The sequence below is a fragment of the Carettochelys insculpta genome, chromosome 1, assembly GCF_033958435.1.
Source record: "Carettochelys insculpta isolate YL-2023 chromosome 1, ASM3395843v1, whole genome shotgun sequence".
In the NCBI taxonomy this organism is placed as follows: Eukaryota; Metazoa; Chordata; order Testudines; family Carettochelyidae; genus Carettochelys; species Carettochelys insculpta.
Genome location: NC_134137.1, coordinates 19,691,184 through 19,711,281, shown reverse-complemented (window position 1 = coordinate 19,711,281; position 20,098 = coordinate 19,691,184). Strand labels below are relative to the sequence as shown.

The following is a 20,098-nucleotide window of genomic DNA, read 5'->3' as shown; positions in this document are numbered from 1 at the left end:
CCCCTGCTCAAAGCAGGACCATCCCCAACTAAATCATCCCAGCCAGGACTATGTCAAGCCAGGCCTTAAAAACCTCTAAGTATTCTACCACCCCCTTAAGTAATCCATTTCAGTATTTCACCATCCTCCTAGTGGCATAGTTTTTCCTAATATCCAACCTAGACCTCCCATACTGCAACTTGAGACCATTATCACTTGCTCAGCCATCTTACCATCTTTGACAACAGCCTAGCTCCATCCTCTTTGGAGCCCTGCCTTCAGGTGGTAAAGGCTGCTATCAAATCCCCCCTCATTCTTCTTTACTGAAGACTGTTTCCGTAGCTTCTCTTCATAAGTCATGTGCTCCATTTCATTGCCTTCCAATGGAGTCTCTCTGGTTTGTCCACATCCTTCCTGTAGTGCTGGGACTCGCAACTGGATGCAGTATTCCAGACATGGCCTCACCAGTGTGGAATAGAGAGGAATAATCAGTTCCCTTAGTTTGCTTGCAATGCTCCTACTAATGCAGTTCAATATGCCCTTAGCCTTCCTGCTTACAAAAACACCCTGTTGACTCCTGTCCAGCTTCTCATCCACTGTAATCCCCAGGTCCTTTTCTACAGAAAATTGTAAATGTTTTGTCTGTCATCAGATTTCGCTAACACCTTTAAGTCTGTTCCTCATTGTAGAGAGCTACCTGTCCAAGAACTCAGAAGATGATGAACCAGCAAAGGAATCAAAGCAGTCTATTCGAAAACGTAGCCGAAGCACAGATGAATACTCAGAAGAGGAGGGTGACGAACCAGAGGAGGGGAGACCTGTCCGAAAACGGCTGAACCGAATTGAAACAGATGATGAAGACAACTGTGACAATGTGATCAAAGAGGCAGAAAAGTCTGTCCCTGCAAGTAAGCCGTCAGCACCCCATGTTCCTCATGACAGCACCAAGAAGCCCTGCTACCGGATAGAAAGTGATGATGAAGATGACTTTGATAATGTAGGGAAAGTAGAAAGCCCATTGGACTACAGCCTGGTGGACTTGCCTTCCACCAATGGACAGAGCCCAGGTAAAACTATTGAGACCTTAATTGGCAAACCAAGTGAGAAGACTCAAGCCCCCAAGGACAGCACAGCCAATGCCAACCTGGCACCCAATGGGACAGGGGGTGGGCAGGAAGTAGTAGGGCCAGAGGAAGAGGAGGATGAACTTTTGAGAGTGACTGACCTTGTTGATTACGTCTGTAACAGTGAACAGTTATAAGACTTTCTTCCATTTTTGTGCTAATTTATTCCACGGTAGCTCATACCAGCGGGCCAGTTATTAAAAGCTGTTTTATTTTTCCTAGAAGACTCTCCACTACAGTATCACTTTTTAGAAGCAAGAATTTCACGAGTTCTGCAGTCTTTCTGTGAAGTGACCAGTTTTGAACTTTGAAGACAAATTGCTGTAAATTCCCTCTTAATTTTTTTCTCTCCTTCCAAGTCCATGGTCCTGGGTAATTTCATTCACAAAAACCTTGTAACAAGAGATTTGTATATTTTTGACTTTATATTTCCTGAAAGCAAACAAATTTGTCAAAATGTGTGGCCTATGAAAGCATTCCAAATTGGTAAGGGCCCAAAACGTAACTGGGGCACGGGGAGGCGGGAATGGGGGCGTGTGTGCAGAAGCACTTGTGCTTTAGCTTTTTCATATGAGATATATATTTAAATGTTCACAACTTAGATTGCAATTTAACAGACAGTTTAAAAATTAATGTCTCTACTGTTGCATTTTGTGAGTTGTAGGTTAACATACGTAGCTCATTTTAGTAACTACCTTCATGAAAGCAGCTTGATTTAAGACTGGAGATAACCACAGTAAATAAAGAGGCCGAGAACGTACAATAAGCAAGAGCTCTAGTTTCCATTTTGACTTGCAGAGTTTTCTGATAAACATCCTTTAAAGTGTTTGTACAATGAAGTGTACTGTAATGAAGTTTTGACAGTTGAAACATGCTAGCAATGAGTTTATAAAACAGTTTTTTCATGCATATTTTATCAAATGGCCTTTAATGTACATTATCTGGTGGGCAGGAACCTGGGTGTGAAGTTAGTTTGTAAATGGGATGATAATATGAGAGTGCTGTAAAATTTTACAGATACCAGAACCACTGTATAAAGTAACTGCTTGGTCGTCTGAGTTTTTAACCATCTATTAGAGTATTTTAAAAGGAATATGTTTGTACATACTGCATTGACCACAGGATTACAGCACATCTGATGATGGAGGGATTTTCAAATAAACCTTGACTGGTCCATTCAGGCCCCTAATATCTACTTCAAATTGAAGTAAACAAATGGAGCAGTTTTCCTTTTGGAGGTTTTCTGTTTGGGATTTGTGTGTTTCTGTTTTGATTTACTTATCTGCCTGGATGTATGAGCAGGTTTTGAATGTAGTGTTGGCCTTTGGCCATTAGAATTTTCTTAAAATACATTTTAATAGTTTTCGTGTGACCAACTGATTTCAAGACGGCAGTATTTCTGGGAGAAAAAGCTTGACTCCAAGACAACATCTCATCACATTGAGTGGCATGTACTTTAGCTCGACTATACAGATTTTTTTTAACAGTTTATGTGGCACATAATAGTGAAACTACAGTTTGTTTTGGGTAGCACTCAGTTTTCTCCTTGTTGTTAATTAAGATGCAGGCTGTAAAGTTTATACATGTTGTAGCCCACAGCTAAAACATAGCTGCCAAATGCTGAAATCTGATAAGGTCACATATATTAATCTTTTGTGCTGAGATTTGGATTTTCCCCCCTGGTGTTCTGTCCATTGCCGGCAATGGATGCACCAAATTTGCTGCTGGCACCCGGGAGTGAATTCTCCTTCCTACCCCTACCCCCAGCTCCTCAATGTTGTACTGACTAGTCAGTTAGTAGTTAAGCACTTCTATTTCATTGTAATAAAGCTGGCATTAGGCCTTTACTAAATACCTCTCTAGAAAACCTAAATCCAAAAAAAATGTACCTTCTGGCCTTGAAAATCTTTGTTTTTGTTTTTTCCCTCATCCATGTTAGTCTGTAGAACCACACTTCATAAATGTTATTTCCCTGGGATTCCAGCAATTTATATATCATCATGTGTAAAACTAGAACCATCGGAGATGCAAAAGATTAGGGCCCCCTCATTGTTTGCTGTGGTGAGTAAGGATTATGACTTAAAATGAGAATTCATTCTGTCCAAATAAGTTTATTCCATTTGAATTTTAAAATAAATAATTATTTCCACCATGTCAATTGATGGGGAACAGGTTTAATTAACAGATGTTTAAACAGAGTAGTGCAGACAGCCATGGGAGTTTAGAAAGTGTTCATATGTAGCATTTTAAGAACACGTTTTTCTTTTGCTTAGGTGATACAACAGTATAATGCTGCTTCATTTCTAGTATGCTTATGTTTTAAATGATCATTGACACATGGCTCCCATTTTTCAATGTTAGTAGTTGTGTATTTTTCATATTTGCAATGCAAACTTTGTGATTCACATATAGCAATACTCTGTGCAGCCAAGATTTCTGTTCTGTTAGGGCAGTGCCATCACCCTTTTGCTGTCTGACTTAATCTTTAGTATCCCGTCAGTGCTGTGGCAAACATTCCTGCTGTAGCATCAGCTCTGAATTATAGACATAGAGTGGGCAACTAATTTAACTAAGAAAAATATAAATGAGATGGAAATAATGCATACACCAATCTGAGTGACAAAATCAAATGTTATGTCTTAATTGAGGGAATGATGTAAAAGCAAACCATGTCCTGAAGCTCTGTAAGAAGACTGGAACAGATGATCTACCATTTTCCAGGTACTATCAGTTCTAGAAATACGTCTATGACTTTGACACTACTGCAGATCTTTATTTCCTGTATGTCAGTTTTGTAGATTCACTTTCTACATTTTGCACTTCCCTTGTCTGGCACCCTCGGAACCTTACTGGCTGCAGATGAGGGAATTTGCCAGACGAAGGGAGGTCCCCAGCTCCAGCCACCCAGTCTGCTGCCCCTCCCTGCTGCCAGCTCCTCTTTTGCCCTCCCCCCAAACACCAGCACCCCAGGGCCCCCAACCTTCTTCCTGGACTTCAACCCCTCCTGAGCTAACACTGGCCCAGCCACCTAGGGCTGGTGGCTGCACAGGCCAGCTCCAGCACTGGCCAGACATGACCCTGGCACTGTGGGTGCCAGCTCTGGATGTAGCCATGGCCCTGGCAGCACAGGCTCTGCCCCAACTGGGCTGCTGGTGTGGCCCCAGCCCTGTGGAGGTCAGCTACAGCTCTGGCTGGGATGCCAGTCACTGCCCATGCCCCATGAGCACTGCCTTCTGCTGCTGGGCTGCCAGCCTGGCCCAGCAGCTAGTTCCAGTCCCAACCAGGCTGCCAGCATGGCTTCTGCCCCACAGAGGCTGGCTTTGGCCCCAACCAGACTGCCAGCACAGCCCTGGCCCCGTGGGCACCTGGTGCCACCCTGGCCAGGCTAGCAGCATAGTCCCAGCCATGTGGGCACCAGGTGCAGCCATGGCCCCAAAGAGTCTGGCTCCAGTCAGCTGTTGCCTCTGGCCAGGGACACAAGCCCAGCTGGGCTCCGCTGCCCAAGGTGGCTGAGCTCCCCCTACTAACCTCACAACCCGGGGTCTCTGGACCGCTATCATCTGTGGTCCTCAGACGTTGCCAGACCAGAGAATGAATGTTTTGGGAGGTTCAGCCTGTATTTGATTAAGAAAAATTCATCTCTAGTCTTGATCTCATCCTAAAAATTCCGAGGCTGAAGCCCTTGAACAGGCAAAACTCCCTTTTATATCAACGGGAATCCTGTCTGAGTCAATACTGCAACATTTGGCACAAAGAGAGGGATACATTATTAATCTCCTCCCAATCTCTACTTCTGAAAAGTTTCTGCTTGGTGGGAAGCATATAATATCTTTTTTTGGAAAATGGCACTCCATGATCAGAGTACAAGTGACCCCCTGATCAGATGGGAAGACTATTTTCATTAGTCCACACTATGGAAATGTCCTCCAGTTGATTTGGTGCCATTCACAGATTGTGTTCTACTGTAATCTTGGTAAGGAATGAAGTGCAATGTTTTTGGATTATGTTAATGTCCATAATACTAATCATTAGATGTTGCTTAAGTTAATAAACAAAAGATCAAATAATTTTAGAAACAAAATGGTGACAGGCCTTGTGTTATTTAACAGAAATATTCCAACTGGAAGAGAATGAGCAGATTTCAGTCTTGTGTGTAAGCATTTGATTGCACGAACAGCTACCCATCAAGTTGTGCGTAAATGTTATATTGTAGATTTTTAAGATGAACATTGTTTAGTACAGAATGGATGGGGAAAAAACGGTAATTAAGTGCAGGTTAGGTTTTAAGCAGGATTGGCAAGGTGAGGAAGCTCCAAATTGAGGAAATGAAATGAGGAATGGAAATTTTTAATCCATTTCACAAAGAGAAGAGTGATTTTTGCTGGCTTGCTAACCACTTGTATGAGCATTGGTATCATAAGTATACAGCAAATATACTTCACACTTAAATGAATGTGATGACTTACATTAACGAAGCCCATAGTATAATAAGAACTTTGCTAGGGTTGTTTTTGTCATCTTTGATTCTTTTAAATGAGTATTTAATCATGGTTTTAAAAAATAAATGTGGATGGTCTAGCTCTGTTTGGTCATGAATACAGGAAGATTAATACTAAACAATGAACTCCGAGCATTTAATAGTTTATTCATAGTTGAGCGTATTAAATTACGTCAACACATAAACACTTATTTTCTTTCTCTAAAGGCTTCTGCATTTTACGTTCACTTGAGAGGAACAGTAGTTTTTTGGGTTTTTTTTTCTATATTATGTGCTGATAAATTATGTCACCTTTTTAAGACTAACCCTTTGGATTAATGTCCCTCAGTTGTTCTTCAAGGCAACATGTATTTTGATAAGGTGCAGGGGAGCCTTTGCATGGCAGTCCATTTGTTCTAATTCACATTAGTGTCTTTATTATTTGAACTAGGTGAATATTCAAATGCTGGAGTAGCTCAGTAATTCTAAATGTCGGGGTGTCCGTTATAAACCTGTTTTCAGATATTTCTAATTCGGCATTAAAAGTTCTTCAGCACATAGGCTTGGCCTAACAGTAACCTTTTAAAACTTGGTTCCATTCAGACACTTTCACAAATTAAATTTCTTAAAAATAAACAAGGTAGAGGTACCTGGTTTTTTTAAAAGCCCTTTTGTGCACATTAATTGGATAGTATTTATCAGTAATGCTAGTCCAAAAATGTCTGATTAAGATATTTGTGTCAACTGTCTCAAAATGACATTTTTTTAAAACCTCAAAAAAGTGATTGTAGCGCATATGCAGTGATTACTGTCTATAGATTTATATTATAGATTTTAGTACTCAGAATGCAGCCTACTTGCATATTTACATAAGAACATTTCCATTCCAATGGCTAAATAAAACCTTTAAAATGTATATCAATAAATATTAAATCCTTCAAACAGAAAGCTATATGGGAGAAAATTCTACCGAATGGAGGGGGAAAAAGAAATCTGTTCATGGTAAGTAGCCTTGGTCTGCAAGTCCTTACATACAAGTGCATCTATGGATGTCATTAAGGCTGTTCTTAAGAATAAAGATTTGCAGGATTAGACCTCAAATTCTTTGATGCATTATAGGAAGTTCTGGATGTCGAGTTTAGCTTTTGTCTTTCACCTTCCACCTGAGCTGAAGGTGGAATGTTGCTTTTAATTTGGCATTAATTTGTTGTTGAAGTCAAGAAGTACAAAATGAGCAGAAAGACACCTTAATGTTAGTTGAAGTAACATTTGCAATATGCATTAGACCCTTTTGAAAATTACAGTCACTTATTAAGCTCTTGTTATAGTATCAGTATAACTGCCTGTTTGAATGATTGAACAACAAACAGCAAAAAACAAGCTTGCTTGGGAATTGAATACTTGCCCAAAGCTTGAGAATAATTTAACTTATTTGTACATTCCAAAAGATTTATATTGCGTAGAACAACACTTAAATTATGTACAGTTTCTGAAGGAGAGAACACTGTAAAGTAGGTAATAGGTTTTTACAATTGAGAATATAAATATTGAGAATAAAGGCTCCAGGCACAATTACAAGAAGACTAACCTGTATTTTTAGCTGTCACTTGGTAACTGCTTGCTCCCAGTACCTGTGCTCATGAGCAGCAGAGACTAGAGAAATGCAGGCAGAGGGGACATAATGCCTAATAATGGTACTTGTGGCTGTAAATATATCTATGATTGCTACAAATAACCCTGAAGTTAGAGCTGAGAGATCAGAGAGGGAAAGTGTTGCTCTGTTTTTTTCCAGTTTTGTTTACTTTGTGCACTGCATAGCACTTTGCGTATAGTCAGCCTCCCCAGTTCCCAGGGCTAGTCAAAAATTGTTTCCTCCTGTTGTTTATGGCAGTGAAAAGCAGGAACTAAAAAATAGCGAAGTGTGATTGCAAAATCATGGCCATTTGCAGATGTGAATTCAGACAGGTATAGTGCTGAAGCACCTTGAAATTAGCTCTTTAAAATACTGACTGACTTTGAGAGACTCATTCCTATCCCCACAGTTGCATAAAAATCTGAATATGCTAGGCAAGGTGGGCTCCTACAAGGAATGAACAGGTGTTGGAGAGTAGGTATGGCTGTAGATTTTTTTGAGCAATACATTAAATATTACAACACTGAGAGAAATGGGTGAGGGATCTGTTATTGGACCGACTTTAGTGGGCGAAAGGTACACGCTTTCAGGCTACACAGAGCTCTTTGCCACGTCTGGGGAAGGAGGCAAAGAATCTGAATACAAATCAGGATTTTTTAAATTTATTAGTCCCAATTCTTAGTTTGGGCACTCTGGTTTCTTTCGCAGACCTGAAGAACTTTGCACAACAAAAGCACGTGCCTTCCACCAACACAAGTTATTCAAATAAAAGGTACCTCCTCACCTTGACCTCTCAGAATTTAACAAATGATTCTGCAGGAAGAAGGCTGTTCTGTTGAATGTCATAGTAAGCCTGGTACTGGCACACCATTTATTAGCTAGATGAGTGTGAGGTCCTTAATAGATAATAATCTGCTGCTAAAGTTAATGTGGTAGAAAAAGAAATCAAATAACAAATATTTTGCTTTTAATTTTGTACTCATTACATTGGCTCTGAAATGTTGTAGTGTCCTATTCTTACAGTATGTTTGTTAAAATGGTATTTCCCCCTCACTTGCATTAATTTTTAAATGCCAGTGATTGCTAATTTAATACTTGTTTCACAGCTCTCCTTTATAAGAGGTAAATAGCAGCTATCATATGTCAGTTGACAGATTTGAAAAGTGTGCCACTTCTTTAGTTTATAACAGCTGTCAAATGGCCACATTTTGTGTGCTTTTATACCTAAAGTTCATGTCTTTATTCACTACCCCAGTAAATATGGTATGTCTAGTTGCTAGCAGAATGATTGTTCCAGTACTATGTGAGAATTAGGTCAAAACATCCCAAATGATTTATTAAATTTTAAGATATGCTTACATGAAATACAGTTTTTCTCTAAGTCCTGTGTGCTATTTAAATGTTTGCAGAGAAACCTACAGTCCCTTAAAGTTTATCTCAAATTCACTTATGGCCTCATTTTTCTTTTGTCTTGCTCTTAAGAGGTATCATGGTAAGTTTCCAAAAGGAGAGCAGTTCTTAGTAAAGCTTAACCTGTGCTTAGCTTGAGTCCTGAACCTTGATTTTTAATTCTTTCTCTGAATCATGGCTTGCTACGTTTGAAGAGAAGAGACTGAGGGGCACACACTGAAGGTGGTGTGTCTACGTGTGGAGGGGGAAAAATATATTAAAAAAAAAAAAAAAACAACTGGAAGTGTAATTTTTGTTGCACATAAATTAGGTGGTGCTTTCACTGTTGCGTTTCTCACCAGTATCTTCACCTGCATGTAAAACCTAATACATTAAAACCTTAAAAATGAAAGTCGTGGTGGTCTCAGTGCTCAAAGGGGTTAACTGCAGTTTAATAACAGCTGATGTTTTTAGATTTGCAGTACACAACTGTTTAAATACTGTATTCCTTGTAAATGAAGTAAAAAAATGTTAAGGCTGGTGCCAATATTTTTGTTAATGAAATGTTCCTTGTTGTCTCTCACTACAGTCTGGTCAGAACTCTTTGTGTATAAGCTTGGCCTGAAGCCATTTTATAGCTTATAGGCCTAATTGTGTAACATTTTCTTTCATAATGTTTTGTTATAATATCTACTGTCATTTCTTTCATATAAATATGACATGTAAATTGTCATAATAAAAATTAAATAACTCGATGATGTACAAGGTATAATGTGTCTGGGAAGAAGCATGTTTGCTTTTCATTATCCTGGCACTTGAATAGCAAAGAGGGGCTTCTTTTGTCTGACTTTAAGGTAGATAGTGGAAAATGGCTACAGCAGATCAGGTCAGCCTTTGAAAGTGACATTTGTTTGGCTAGAGCAGCGTTTCCCAAACTAATTTTGCCACGGAACACTTTTGGGCTTGGAATATATTGACAAAACATGTACAGGCTGGTCTGAGGAGAGGGTGGGTGGATGGAGGTTTTCATACCGAAAAATTGCTGCATGTAATGCTTAAAAGTTGAATTAAAAGAGTTTGTTCTTTGTAAAATAAGACATCTAAAAAACTAAAAACAACAAAAAAATCATCTCAATGAACAACAAATGTCCTTCTGATAGGACAGTTAGCAACCCTATAATTAAGGATAAAAATTGAAAAAGGACTGTGCTTCCTTACAGCTTAAACACATTTTATGAAAAAGAAATACAAAACAAATTAGGTATGGAAAAATATTTTTAAATTTGCTGTTTTTATAAATGTTATTTTTACAGAAAACTACTGGAACATAAAAATAAGTAATATTTGACATTTTTTTTAATGGGAAGAGTGTGTTTGCATATTTTGATCACAAAGCTGTTAATATTAGGAACGATTCTGGAGAGTTGGATCCTCGTATCAGGTGCAGCCTCATGTGATTTCTCTAAACGCGACTTGTGCCAAAACAATCTGAACCAACTCTGTTTCGGCACGCGTCACATATCAACAGCTATACTATTATGAATGTGTTATAAATATTAATATGCCTACAGTTTAAATACTATTCAAACACCTTAGTATTTTGATACACATACAATTTCATATTTAATATTTTAGAAGGAAAAATAGTGCTTGCATCAAAATTTTTCACGCAACATCTATCCACGCCATGTGAAACACCAGTATTCTGCAGAACACGGTTTGGGAAATGCTGTGCTAGAGGGACATATATGTAGCAAATTGTGCTGTTTCTCCAATGGCAGTTCAGCCTGTGAGGTTTCCTCTTCAACCAGCAGTTGATGACAGAGATGAAATTTGAAATCCTTGTCTTTTATACAGCTGCACTTGACTGATCTTTGCTCTCATTTCTCTAGGTATTCTGTATCTGCTAGAGATACTGTTTTTAAAACACAAACATTGGGCAGTTCTGCTTGCTAATCCAAAGGCTAATGGAAAGACTAGCTGCTGAGGGCTGGAATTTTAAAGATCTTTATGTGCCCAGTGAGATTTTCAAAAGCATTTGGGACCTACCATCCACCAAAATCAGTGAGTTTTAGGCACCTAAGTGCTTTGTGAAAATCCCACAAGGTGCCTGAATATCTTTAAAAATGTGGCCCTTACTGCTTTTGCTCTGTTGCCTTCATCTCTCTTTGACTAACTAATATCATGTTTATACAAAATCGTTGTCAGTCTTAAATAAGCTCCTCAAAGTGAGACATCTAAAGCCAGTCTGTCAACAGAGCCTATCAGACATTTATAGGTGCTGTGGTCAGGGATTCACAGTTTCCTAGATCAGAGTTGTCACCATCATCATCAGTAAGCGTGGGCTCAGCGCCCGCTGGTGTCTCATGCCTCTCTCGCTATTTCCTTCCATCTTTTTCTGTCCAGTGCGGAGTGGCTTAGTTTCTGTAGATAGATCACAGTGTTGTAATTTAATCAGGAGGCATATTAAACATAGCCTGATAAAGGATCAACTTTGCTAAGACCTGATGAGTGGTGGTGCTTGAAACTTGGCAAGTGGCCTACTTAAAGAAACAGCTGCAGTTAAAGGTCCAGACCATTCCTTAAACTCAAGAGCCCTCTGTTGGTGATGGAAAGTAAAATGATTGCAACTGCTGGAAACCTTTTAAGTTTTGTGATGTTCATTTTTACTTAATGTGATTTAAGGAGGCTTTTGGAAAGTGGGAATCCTGGCTGAAACCTATTGCATTATTGAACTCTTAGGTGGCAAAGGAGGAATGGACTGAGTAAGCTGTACACAAAAATGATGCTCAGTGACCATACATAGAAATCCAAACCAACTGGATTTAGAAATTGGATCTTTTTCCAAGCACTGACACGAATGGAAGAAACGCCTAAACCGCCAATAGTTATTCTTCTGCAATACACTGTAGCTGTACAGACTATAATATTAAAAAAAGAGTTTAATACAGATAGGGGGTCATCTTGAATTTGAAAATGGAAACATCATTTGTCATCGACCTGTGAGAACTAAACCCATGTGTCTGAGAAGAAAATGTTGGGGGTGCAGCTTAAAGACAGATTCTCCAGGTAGGCAGAGTAAGCTTTATCTCTGTTGTTCTGAGTTGGAGACAGCATATAGTTTACAGGCTGTGGTCATTCTATTTACATATCTGTTTGCTTTACCCACTTTAGCTTTGCCTGCCATGTCAGCTAGTGGTGGTGATCTACCAGTGCTCAATTAAAGCCATGATCTTTGCTGGTATAGACAAGGCTTTCAAAGTGCCATCAGCATCTCCTAGCATCAATCATTGCTTTTGAGCCATAACTTAAAACCAGCAATATGATATCCAGCCTGACAGTTTCAGGCACAAGGTGCTGAAGTTTTCAGCTGGAACGGCAAGATCTCTGCTACTTCGTGTATTTATTTTTGCATGACTAAAGGTGCACCTCTGCTGAGCCTAGTCTTGCAGAGAATCACTCACTATGTGAAAAATGAATCCAAAGAGAAATGTACGTGCAGCACGATAGCTGTTCTCCTATGTGCTTAGGCCAATCACAACATTAAGGCGTGTTTAGGGACTAACTGGGAAACAGGGCTAGGAAGTATGAAAGAAAGCAGGAGCTGAATTAGAGATAGGTGGCAGATTTAAATGACGTATTTCATCACACAATGCACAGTCAACCTGTGGAACTCCTTGCCAGAGAATGTTGTGAGGCCAGAACTATAACAGCTTTAAAAAAGAACTAGATAAATTCAGAGGGGGATTGGTCCATCAGTGTCAATTAGCCAGGAGGGGTAGGAATGGAGCCCGTAGTCTCTGTTTGGCAGAAGGTGGAAATGGGTGCCGGGAAAGGATCAGTTGATGATTACCTGTTTTGTTCCCTCCCTCTGGGGCACCAGGTGTTGGCCACTGTCAGAAAATAGGATATTGGGCTAGATGGACCTTTGGTTTGACACCCAGTATGGCCGTTCGTATGGAGATCAGTTTGATGGCTTTCAATGCTACCCTCTGAAGTCTCCATCTATTTCCTTCTACTCTCTGTATATTTTAATCAGTGCTCTTTTTCTTCGACTACAGTGAAATTTAATTGCTGCTGAATTGTGCCAAGCTTGGATTTATTGTTATTTGTTGCGTATTTTAAGGTGTTAACCTCTAGGAGATGCTGAGTTCCTCTCCACTACAGCCAGGATCAGTGCTGTGACAGTTGATCCATGAGGGGTTGATTTATTGGGTCTAGTGAAGACCTACTAAACTGACCGCTGATCGCTCAGATGTCAACTCTGGTTTTCCACCGGAACTAAATGAGTAAGGGGAGTAAAAGGGAGAATTACACTCATCATTCCATTATGGTGCAGACCCCGCATTAAGTGGATTTAAGGTATGTTGATTTGAGTTACGCAACTAACATGAATTGCAACTTGGATTGACTTTCACTGCTAGTGTAGACCTGTCCTCCTTCATGGACCAGAAGGCTCCCATTTTACTAGGTGCTCTGGAAACACAGAACTAATGATTGTCCCTGCTCCTCAGATCTTTGCCCCCACAGTAAAAGACAAGAACATGTAAAACAAACAGTGTTTCTGTCCCTTGTGGCTGCAAAGAAAAGCTTCCAACTATAAGCTGTGTGGAATTGCTGCAAATTACTGTAGTAGGCATCCTTCAGTCTGCATAGACTATGGATCGCGCCCTTTATAGTTTCAATTGAGGACTTCATTTACAGCGTGTACTGTGACTATGAAGACCCACACGAGAGTGACAGTCCTTGCTACATCTTTTGCAGATGTGGTGGGTGTCTGGCAAGTACTTAGTGTGCTTTCTGTGCGCTCGCTTCTCCTCTGCTAGCTGTGTGATCCTCATCTTGCCCTTCTGAAGGCCCTTGTGTAACCCCTGCCTCCATCTGCTGCAGTCGTCCGCTAGTTCTTTCCAGTTGTCCAGCTCGATGTCTACCTCTCTGAGGTCTCTCTTGCAGACATCTTTGTAGTGCAACTGGGGGCATCCGGGTGGTCTTTTGCCAGAGGCTAGCTCACCATACAGGATGTCTTTTGGAATCCTTCCATCATTCATCCTGTGGATGTGGCCAAGCCAGCAGAGCCGACGCTGCCTGAGGAGGGTGTGCATAGTTGGGATTCCAGCTTGCTCGAGGACGGCAGTGTTGGTCACTCTGTCCTTCCATGATATTCCAAGGATGCGCCTGAGGCAGCGCAAGTGGAAGACGTTCAGCCTCTTTTCCTGGAGGGCATACAGGGTCCAAGTCTCGCTGCCATAAAGGAGGGTGCCGAGGATGCAGGCTCTGTAGGCTTGCATTTTGGTGTGAGTGTACAGCTTGTTGTTATTCCACACTCTCTTACTGAGTCTGGACAGAGTTGTGGCTGCTTTTCCGATCCTCCTATTTAGCTCAGTTTCCAACGACAGGGTGTCAGTGATGGGGGACCCGAGGTAAACAAACTCGTGGATGACCTCTAACGTATAGTTGTCAATGCTGATTGATGGGGATTCAGCAACATCCTGACCGAGTACGTTTGTCTTCTTTAGGCTGATGGAAAGCCCAAAGTCCTTGCACGCAGATTACTGAATCTGTAGATAACTGGAAGTGATTTCTCTCAGGGGTATGAACTTCCCATTTCTCTCAGTAGTGTAACTCTGAAGACTACTAATGGTGAATGGAAATGTCAGTGGTGGCTTCCACTGATTATTTTAGCAGGAACCAATTAATCTGCTTATTTTTTCTTCCAGGAGAATGTGATGGCAGATGGGGCAAATGGCTGCAGGGAAAGAGACTGCAGATTTCTCCGCTCACAAATGCTAAAAACTTTCTCCACTTAATAGCTGCCACACCCAAACTACCATTCTGGGTCCTATCCAACCTCCAACCCTCTTCACTTTCTGCCCCATACCATCTTGTGCAAGGTAATTATTCCTGGTCAGCACAGAAATCTGTGGCAAAATGAAAATGTGTGGGTGAGAGGAGTGTAATACAATATAATTTAATAATAGTCACTGTGCTAGTATTTGGTTTAAATTTTGTACTCAACAAAAACCCTCCATTTAAAAAATTCTACTGAATCTGATGCAGGAGTTCCATTTTGTTCCAGAAACAATGTGAAATGCTTAAAGACTGTCTGGATCTTAAGAAGGTGGGCAGTGAGTCAGATCGAAATGGTGGTTTCATAACTTCGAGTCCATGATCTGAAGGTGATGTGTGTCTTTAATGTGGAGGGATTGCCTCAAGGAGACAAGAGTTTTGCACTGGTACAGCCTTACTGATGTCATGGTGCTGGCACAACCCCTTAACGCAGGCTCATTTTCTTGATGAAAAACAAGGTTTGCATGATGAGACTTGATTTAGGAAGTTACTTGAATTGGTGCATGCCCCCCACTTTAGACCTGTACAGCATGTCTGCACTGGAGACCTGAAGTGCTCTAGTTAAGAGTGCTAACAAACCCCATATAAATAGAGCCTATCTCTTAGAGGATAGTCCAGTCTTCTGAGCCCTGGACTGTCTGACCTCAGACCTGACACTGTCAACAAGTGGGCTAAATAGTAGATAGAGGTTTGTGTTGTAGACACAATCCTAACAGAATCAGATTTATGGCCTCCACACTCACAGTTACAGAAATCATCCTCAGGAGTAAGTTAAATAGGTAATAAATAGTAAGGTGTGTATATGATTTCCTACTTTCAGCTTTCAAGGCAGGATGAGGCCAGGGACTCTGCCCACATAGCTAATAACTCAATTTCCATGCTTCCATAAGCTCTTGTACACAGGAGTTACTTTATTTTAATTCCCTTCTGATTTTTGCTACCTTTCATGCACAGCATGCCCTCCATTAGATTCTCAGCATTGTCACAAAGGTGTGTTGAGTCGAGTAAGTTCACCTTTTGTATCGGACCTGGTAGTCACTGAGTAGTAACAGAGAGTAAGCCGTGCTAGTCTATACACTATCAAAACAAAAAGCAGTCAAGTAGCACTTTGAAGACTAGCAAAATAGTTTTATTAGGTGAGCTTTCGTGGGACAGACCCACTTCTTCAGACCATAGCCAGACCAGAACAGACTCAATATTTAAGACACAGAGAACCAAAAACAGTAAGCAAGGAGGACAAATCAGAAAAAGATAATCAAGGTGAGCAAATCACCCCTCCACTCTCTGATTTGCTCACCTTGATTATCTTTTTCTGATTTGTCCTCCTTGCTTACTGTTTTTGGTTCTCTGTGTCTTAAATATTGAGTCTGTTTTGGTCCGGATATGGTCTGAAGAAATGGGTCTGTTCCACAAAAGCTCACCTAATTAAACTATTTTGCTAGTCTTTAAAGTGCTACTTGACTGCTTTTTGATCTGGTAGTCACTGTAACACTTCTGTTTGCTTTCTGTTTTCCAGATGGTGACAACATATTTAAAAAGCTGTTAAAGACTCATTTTTGAAACACAGTTTGGAGGTGTGTTTTGAAGCCAGGCCATGATTTAGTCAGGACTTCCAAACAAATCTAAAAAAATTAAAAAACAAACATTTTTTTCTGGAAGAAGTCCCCCCCTTGTTCTATTTATTGAAGAGTTGTGTGTACTTGATGGAAGAGCAGAGACCATACATTTGAAAATAACCTTCTGGCCAGTGATCAGTAAGGCCGAAATATGAGTACTGCAAAGAACCTTTGGAATCAAACATGGAATCTGTTGCTCTCTTCCCTATTTCTTTCTCGCTGCCTCCACTTCCACCCCCTTGCCCCCACATCTTGTTTCATGAAGGGTGAAGGAGCCAGATACTTCATAGAATCATAGAACACTAGAACTTGAAGGAACCTCGAGAGGTCAAGTCCAGCCCCCTGCACTTATGGCAGAACCAATCACCAGTGTAGACCAGCCCTGTCAGATATTTGTCTAACCTGCTCTTAGGAATTTCCAATGATTGAGATTCCACAACAACCCTAGGCACTTCATTCCAGTGCTTAACCACCCTGACAGGAAATTTTTCCTAGTGTACAATCTACACCTCTCTTGCTGCAGTTTAAGCTCATTACTTCTGGTCCTATCATTAAAGAGAGCCATAGATATTTTGAAAGCTGTTATGTCTCCTCAGTTTTCTTATTTCCAGACTAAAAAACCTGGGGCAGGTCTACATTACAGAGGAGGTTGAATTAAGGTATGCAATTTGCAGCTACATTAATTATGTGGCTCATGGGTGGCCAACCAGTTAGAGACGAAGAGCCAAAATAGCTATGGAATGAGTATAAAGAGCCACATATTAGAAATTTATTTTTACATGTCAATATAACTATCTCACTATAGATATCTAGCTGGATAGATATTATGGCTCTGTACATTTATAGATAGATAAAAATAGGTATCTAATAAGTGGCTCAATGCCCTCTCCCTTCCCCCAGAGCCAGGCATTCCCAGCCCTCCCTCCTCCCTGCTCTAACTCAATCCCTCTCTTCTCCCACAGAGCAAGGCACTTCCAGACCCCTACTTTAACTCAATCCCCCCTCCCCCAGAGCCAGTCACTCCCAGCCTCCTGCCTGCTTTAACTTGAAGCAGGCAACTCACCAGAGCTGCTGCCGCCCCAGAGCCACCGCTGCCCCAGAGACGCTACCACTGCTGCCACACACTTCTCCCACCAAGCAGTGGGATGCGTGTCCAGAGCAGCAGACGGCACTCTTGGAGTGTGGCTCTGCGGAGGAGCTGCATTTAATGGCTTAAAGAGCCACAGGTTGGCCACCCCTGATGTAGCTAAAGCAAACGTACCTTAACTCGGGAGGTCAATGGGAGCCTGTGCTTCTGTTGACTTCCCTTACTCCTGATGGGGGACAGGAGTAGAGTGGTCAATGGGTAGCCCTCTATAACTTCAATTTAGTGCAGCCACACTAGATGCACTAGATCAAACTCTGGAAGATTGACTATGGGAGGGTTGATCTTCCCTGTAGTGAAGACATACCCCCAGTTCTTTCACTGTTCCCTCATAAGGCATGTTTTCTAGACCTTTATTTTTTTTTCTTGTTATTTATTTATTTATTTATTTGTTGCTTTTCTCAGGATTTCTTTCTCCATTTTCTCTACGTGTTTTCTGAAATGTGGTTTCCAGAACTGGACACAGTGCTCCAGTTGAGACCTATTCAGTGCAGAAGAATTACTTATTGTGTCTTGCGTATGACACTCCTGTGAATGCATCTCAGAATTTTTTTTTCAACGTTGTCAGACTCTTGACTCATGTTTAGCTTGTGGTCCACTATGACCCCTAGATGCCTTTCTGCAGTATTCCTTCTTATACAGTCATTTCCCGCTTGGTATGTATGAAACTGTTCCTTCTGAAGTGTAGTACTTTGCATTTATCCTGATTGAATTTCATCCTATTCACCTCAGACCATTTCTCCTGTTTGTCAAGACCACTTTGAATTATAATCACATTGTTCCAAGTACTTACAACCCCTCCCAGCATGGTGTCATCCATAAACTTTATAGGCATACTTTCTCTGCCATTATCTAAATCACTGATGAAAATATTGAATAGAAACGGTCCCAAAACCAATACCTGAGGAATGCTGCTTGTTACGCCTTTTCAGCATGATCATGAACCATTGAAAACTACTCTCTGGGAACAGCAAGAAGAAAACCTGTGGCACCTTATAGACTAACAGATATTTTGGAGCATGCGCTTTCATGGGCAAAGACCCACTTCGTCAGATGAAGCACGTCTTTGCCCATGAAAGCTTGTGCTCCGAAATATCTGTTACTCTATAAGGTGCCACAGATCATCTTGTTGCTTTTGAAGATACAGACTAACTCAGCTACACCTCCAATCTCTGGGAACTCTAATCCAACCAGTTATGCACCTACCTTATAGTAGCCCCATCTAGGTTGCAATTTCCTAGTTTATTTATAAGAAGGTTATGCAAAACTATATAAAATACCTTACTAAAGTCTAAGTATGCCCCATGTACTGCTTCCCCTTATCCACAAGGCCTGTTATTCCATCAAAGGAAGCTAACAGGATGGTGTCACTTCTTTTGGTCTTGACAAAATTGTGCTGTTACTTATCACCTTATTATCTTCTAGATGTTTGCACATGGATTTCTTAATTATTTGCTCCTTTAACTTTCCTGGCACAGAAATTAAGCTGACTAATCTTTAGTTTCTTGGGTTGTCTTTATTTCCCTTTCCACAGACGGGCACTACATTTGTCCTTTTCCAGTCTTCTGGAATTATTCTTCAGAGAAGACTGTTCATGTCTCAGGTATCACCTCAATCAGCTCCTGGAGTATCCTAGGATGCATTTAATGGTGACTTGAATACATCTAACACTTCTACGTAATTTTAACTTGTTCTTTTCCTATTTGAATTTCTGAATCTACCTCATTTTCTCAAGCGTTCCCTATGGCATCCAATCACCACCAACCTCCTTGGTGAAAACTGAAACAAAAATCAATACACACCTCTGCCATTTCTACATTTTCTGCTGCTGTTTTCTCCTCCTCGTTGAGTAAGGGGCCTACCCTGTCCTTGGTCTTCCTTTTGTGCCTTTAACATATTTCTAGACTGTTTTGTTGATAGCTGTTATGTCCCTATCTAGTTGAAGTTTAGTTTGTGCCTTCTCCTGTTGACCTTCCTTATTCTTCGCCCCTCACAAGGATTACAGGGGCTGAAGTCGACTCCTGGGAGCATCATTTTGCACGAGTGAAATGAAATCCCAGAATATCAACCCTCAGTGGGTCAATTTTCCACTGGAGTGTGTCTAGCCTCAGACTAGCTCTCCATGGGACCTTACCTATAACCTCCGATTTTGCTAAAATCTACCTAGGATAGTCCTCTGTGTCCCTGTTGCAAGGCACTGGTATGTGGGCTGCTTGTGGCAGGTACCATTGTGGAATTGGTCTCCTCCTCCCTCTGCTACTGTAATAAGCATCCTAGTGCACAGTGCAGTGTCAGCCAGGAGCATTCACACTGTAGGCCATAAGAGCAGGTGGAGGTGGGCTATAGCTCCTTGAAAGTTACCAACAGCATCTTCTACCCACAGCCTGTTCTTGAGGTAACATGAGCATCCCGTCTCTCTTCATGTCTTGGAATTACTAGCAGGGTTCCCTCTAAGCTGCCAAAAAGCCCTGTGCAGGGACTTGGAGCGGCCACAGCCAGGGAAAAGCACCTTCTCAAAGTTCTGTTCCCACTGTTTCCAGCACCACGGACCTGCTACAGCCAGGAGAGAGACACCCCACCTCCAACCAAGCCTAGCTTCACCAGCCAGCAGACAGACACCTTTCACCTGACCTGGAGCAGCTGCAGTGAAAAAGGACTTGTGGGGAGCTCTCCGGGGGGAGCCTGTGCCCAAAATCTCTCTTCTCCATCCCAGATTCTGCACCCCAGACTTCTTCCCATACCCAGCTCTCTGCCCCACCCCAGAGCCTGCACCCCCAGCCAGAGCTCTCATCACCGGCAACCCTGAGCCCCTCCCATGCTACCAACCCCTCGGCCTAACCCCTGCCACAGCTTGTCCATGTGCAGAATGAATTTTGTCATGTGCACCAG

General features: G+C 41.3%; 1 protein-coding gene across 3 annotated transcripts in view; it reads left to right on the top strand.

The window, feature by feature from the left end:
- RSF1 (remodeling and spacing factor 1) overlaps positions 1–9,362 on the top strand; it is a 138,440-nt gene extending 129,078 nt beyond the window's left edge. For 2 of the 3 annotated variants that reach the window (XM_074983104.1, XM_074983123.1), the window contains one exon: positions 669–9,362. In XM_074983104.1, the coding sequence (XP_074839205.1) occupies positions 669–1,240 (572 nt within the window). In that variant the 3' untranslated portion in view covers positions 1,241–9,362. The remainder of the gene's footprint in view (positions 1–668) is intronic. The other variant, XR_012643116.1, reaches the window with a different exon arrangement.
- Positions 9,363–20,098: the final 10,736 nt, after the last annotated feature.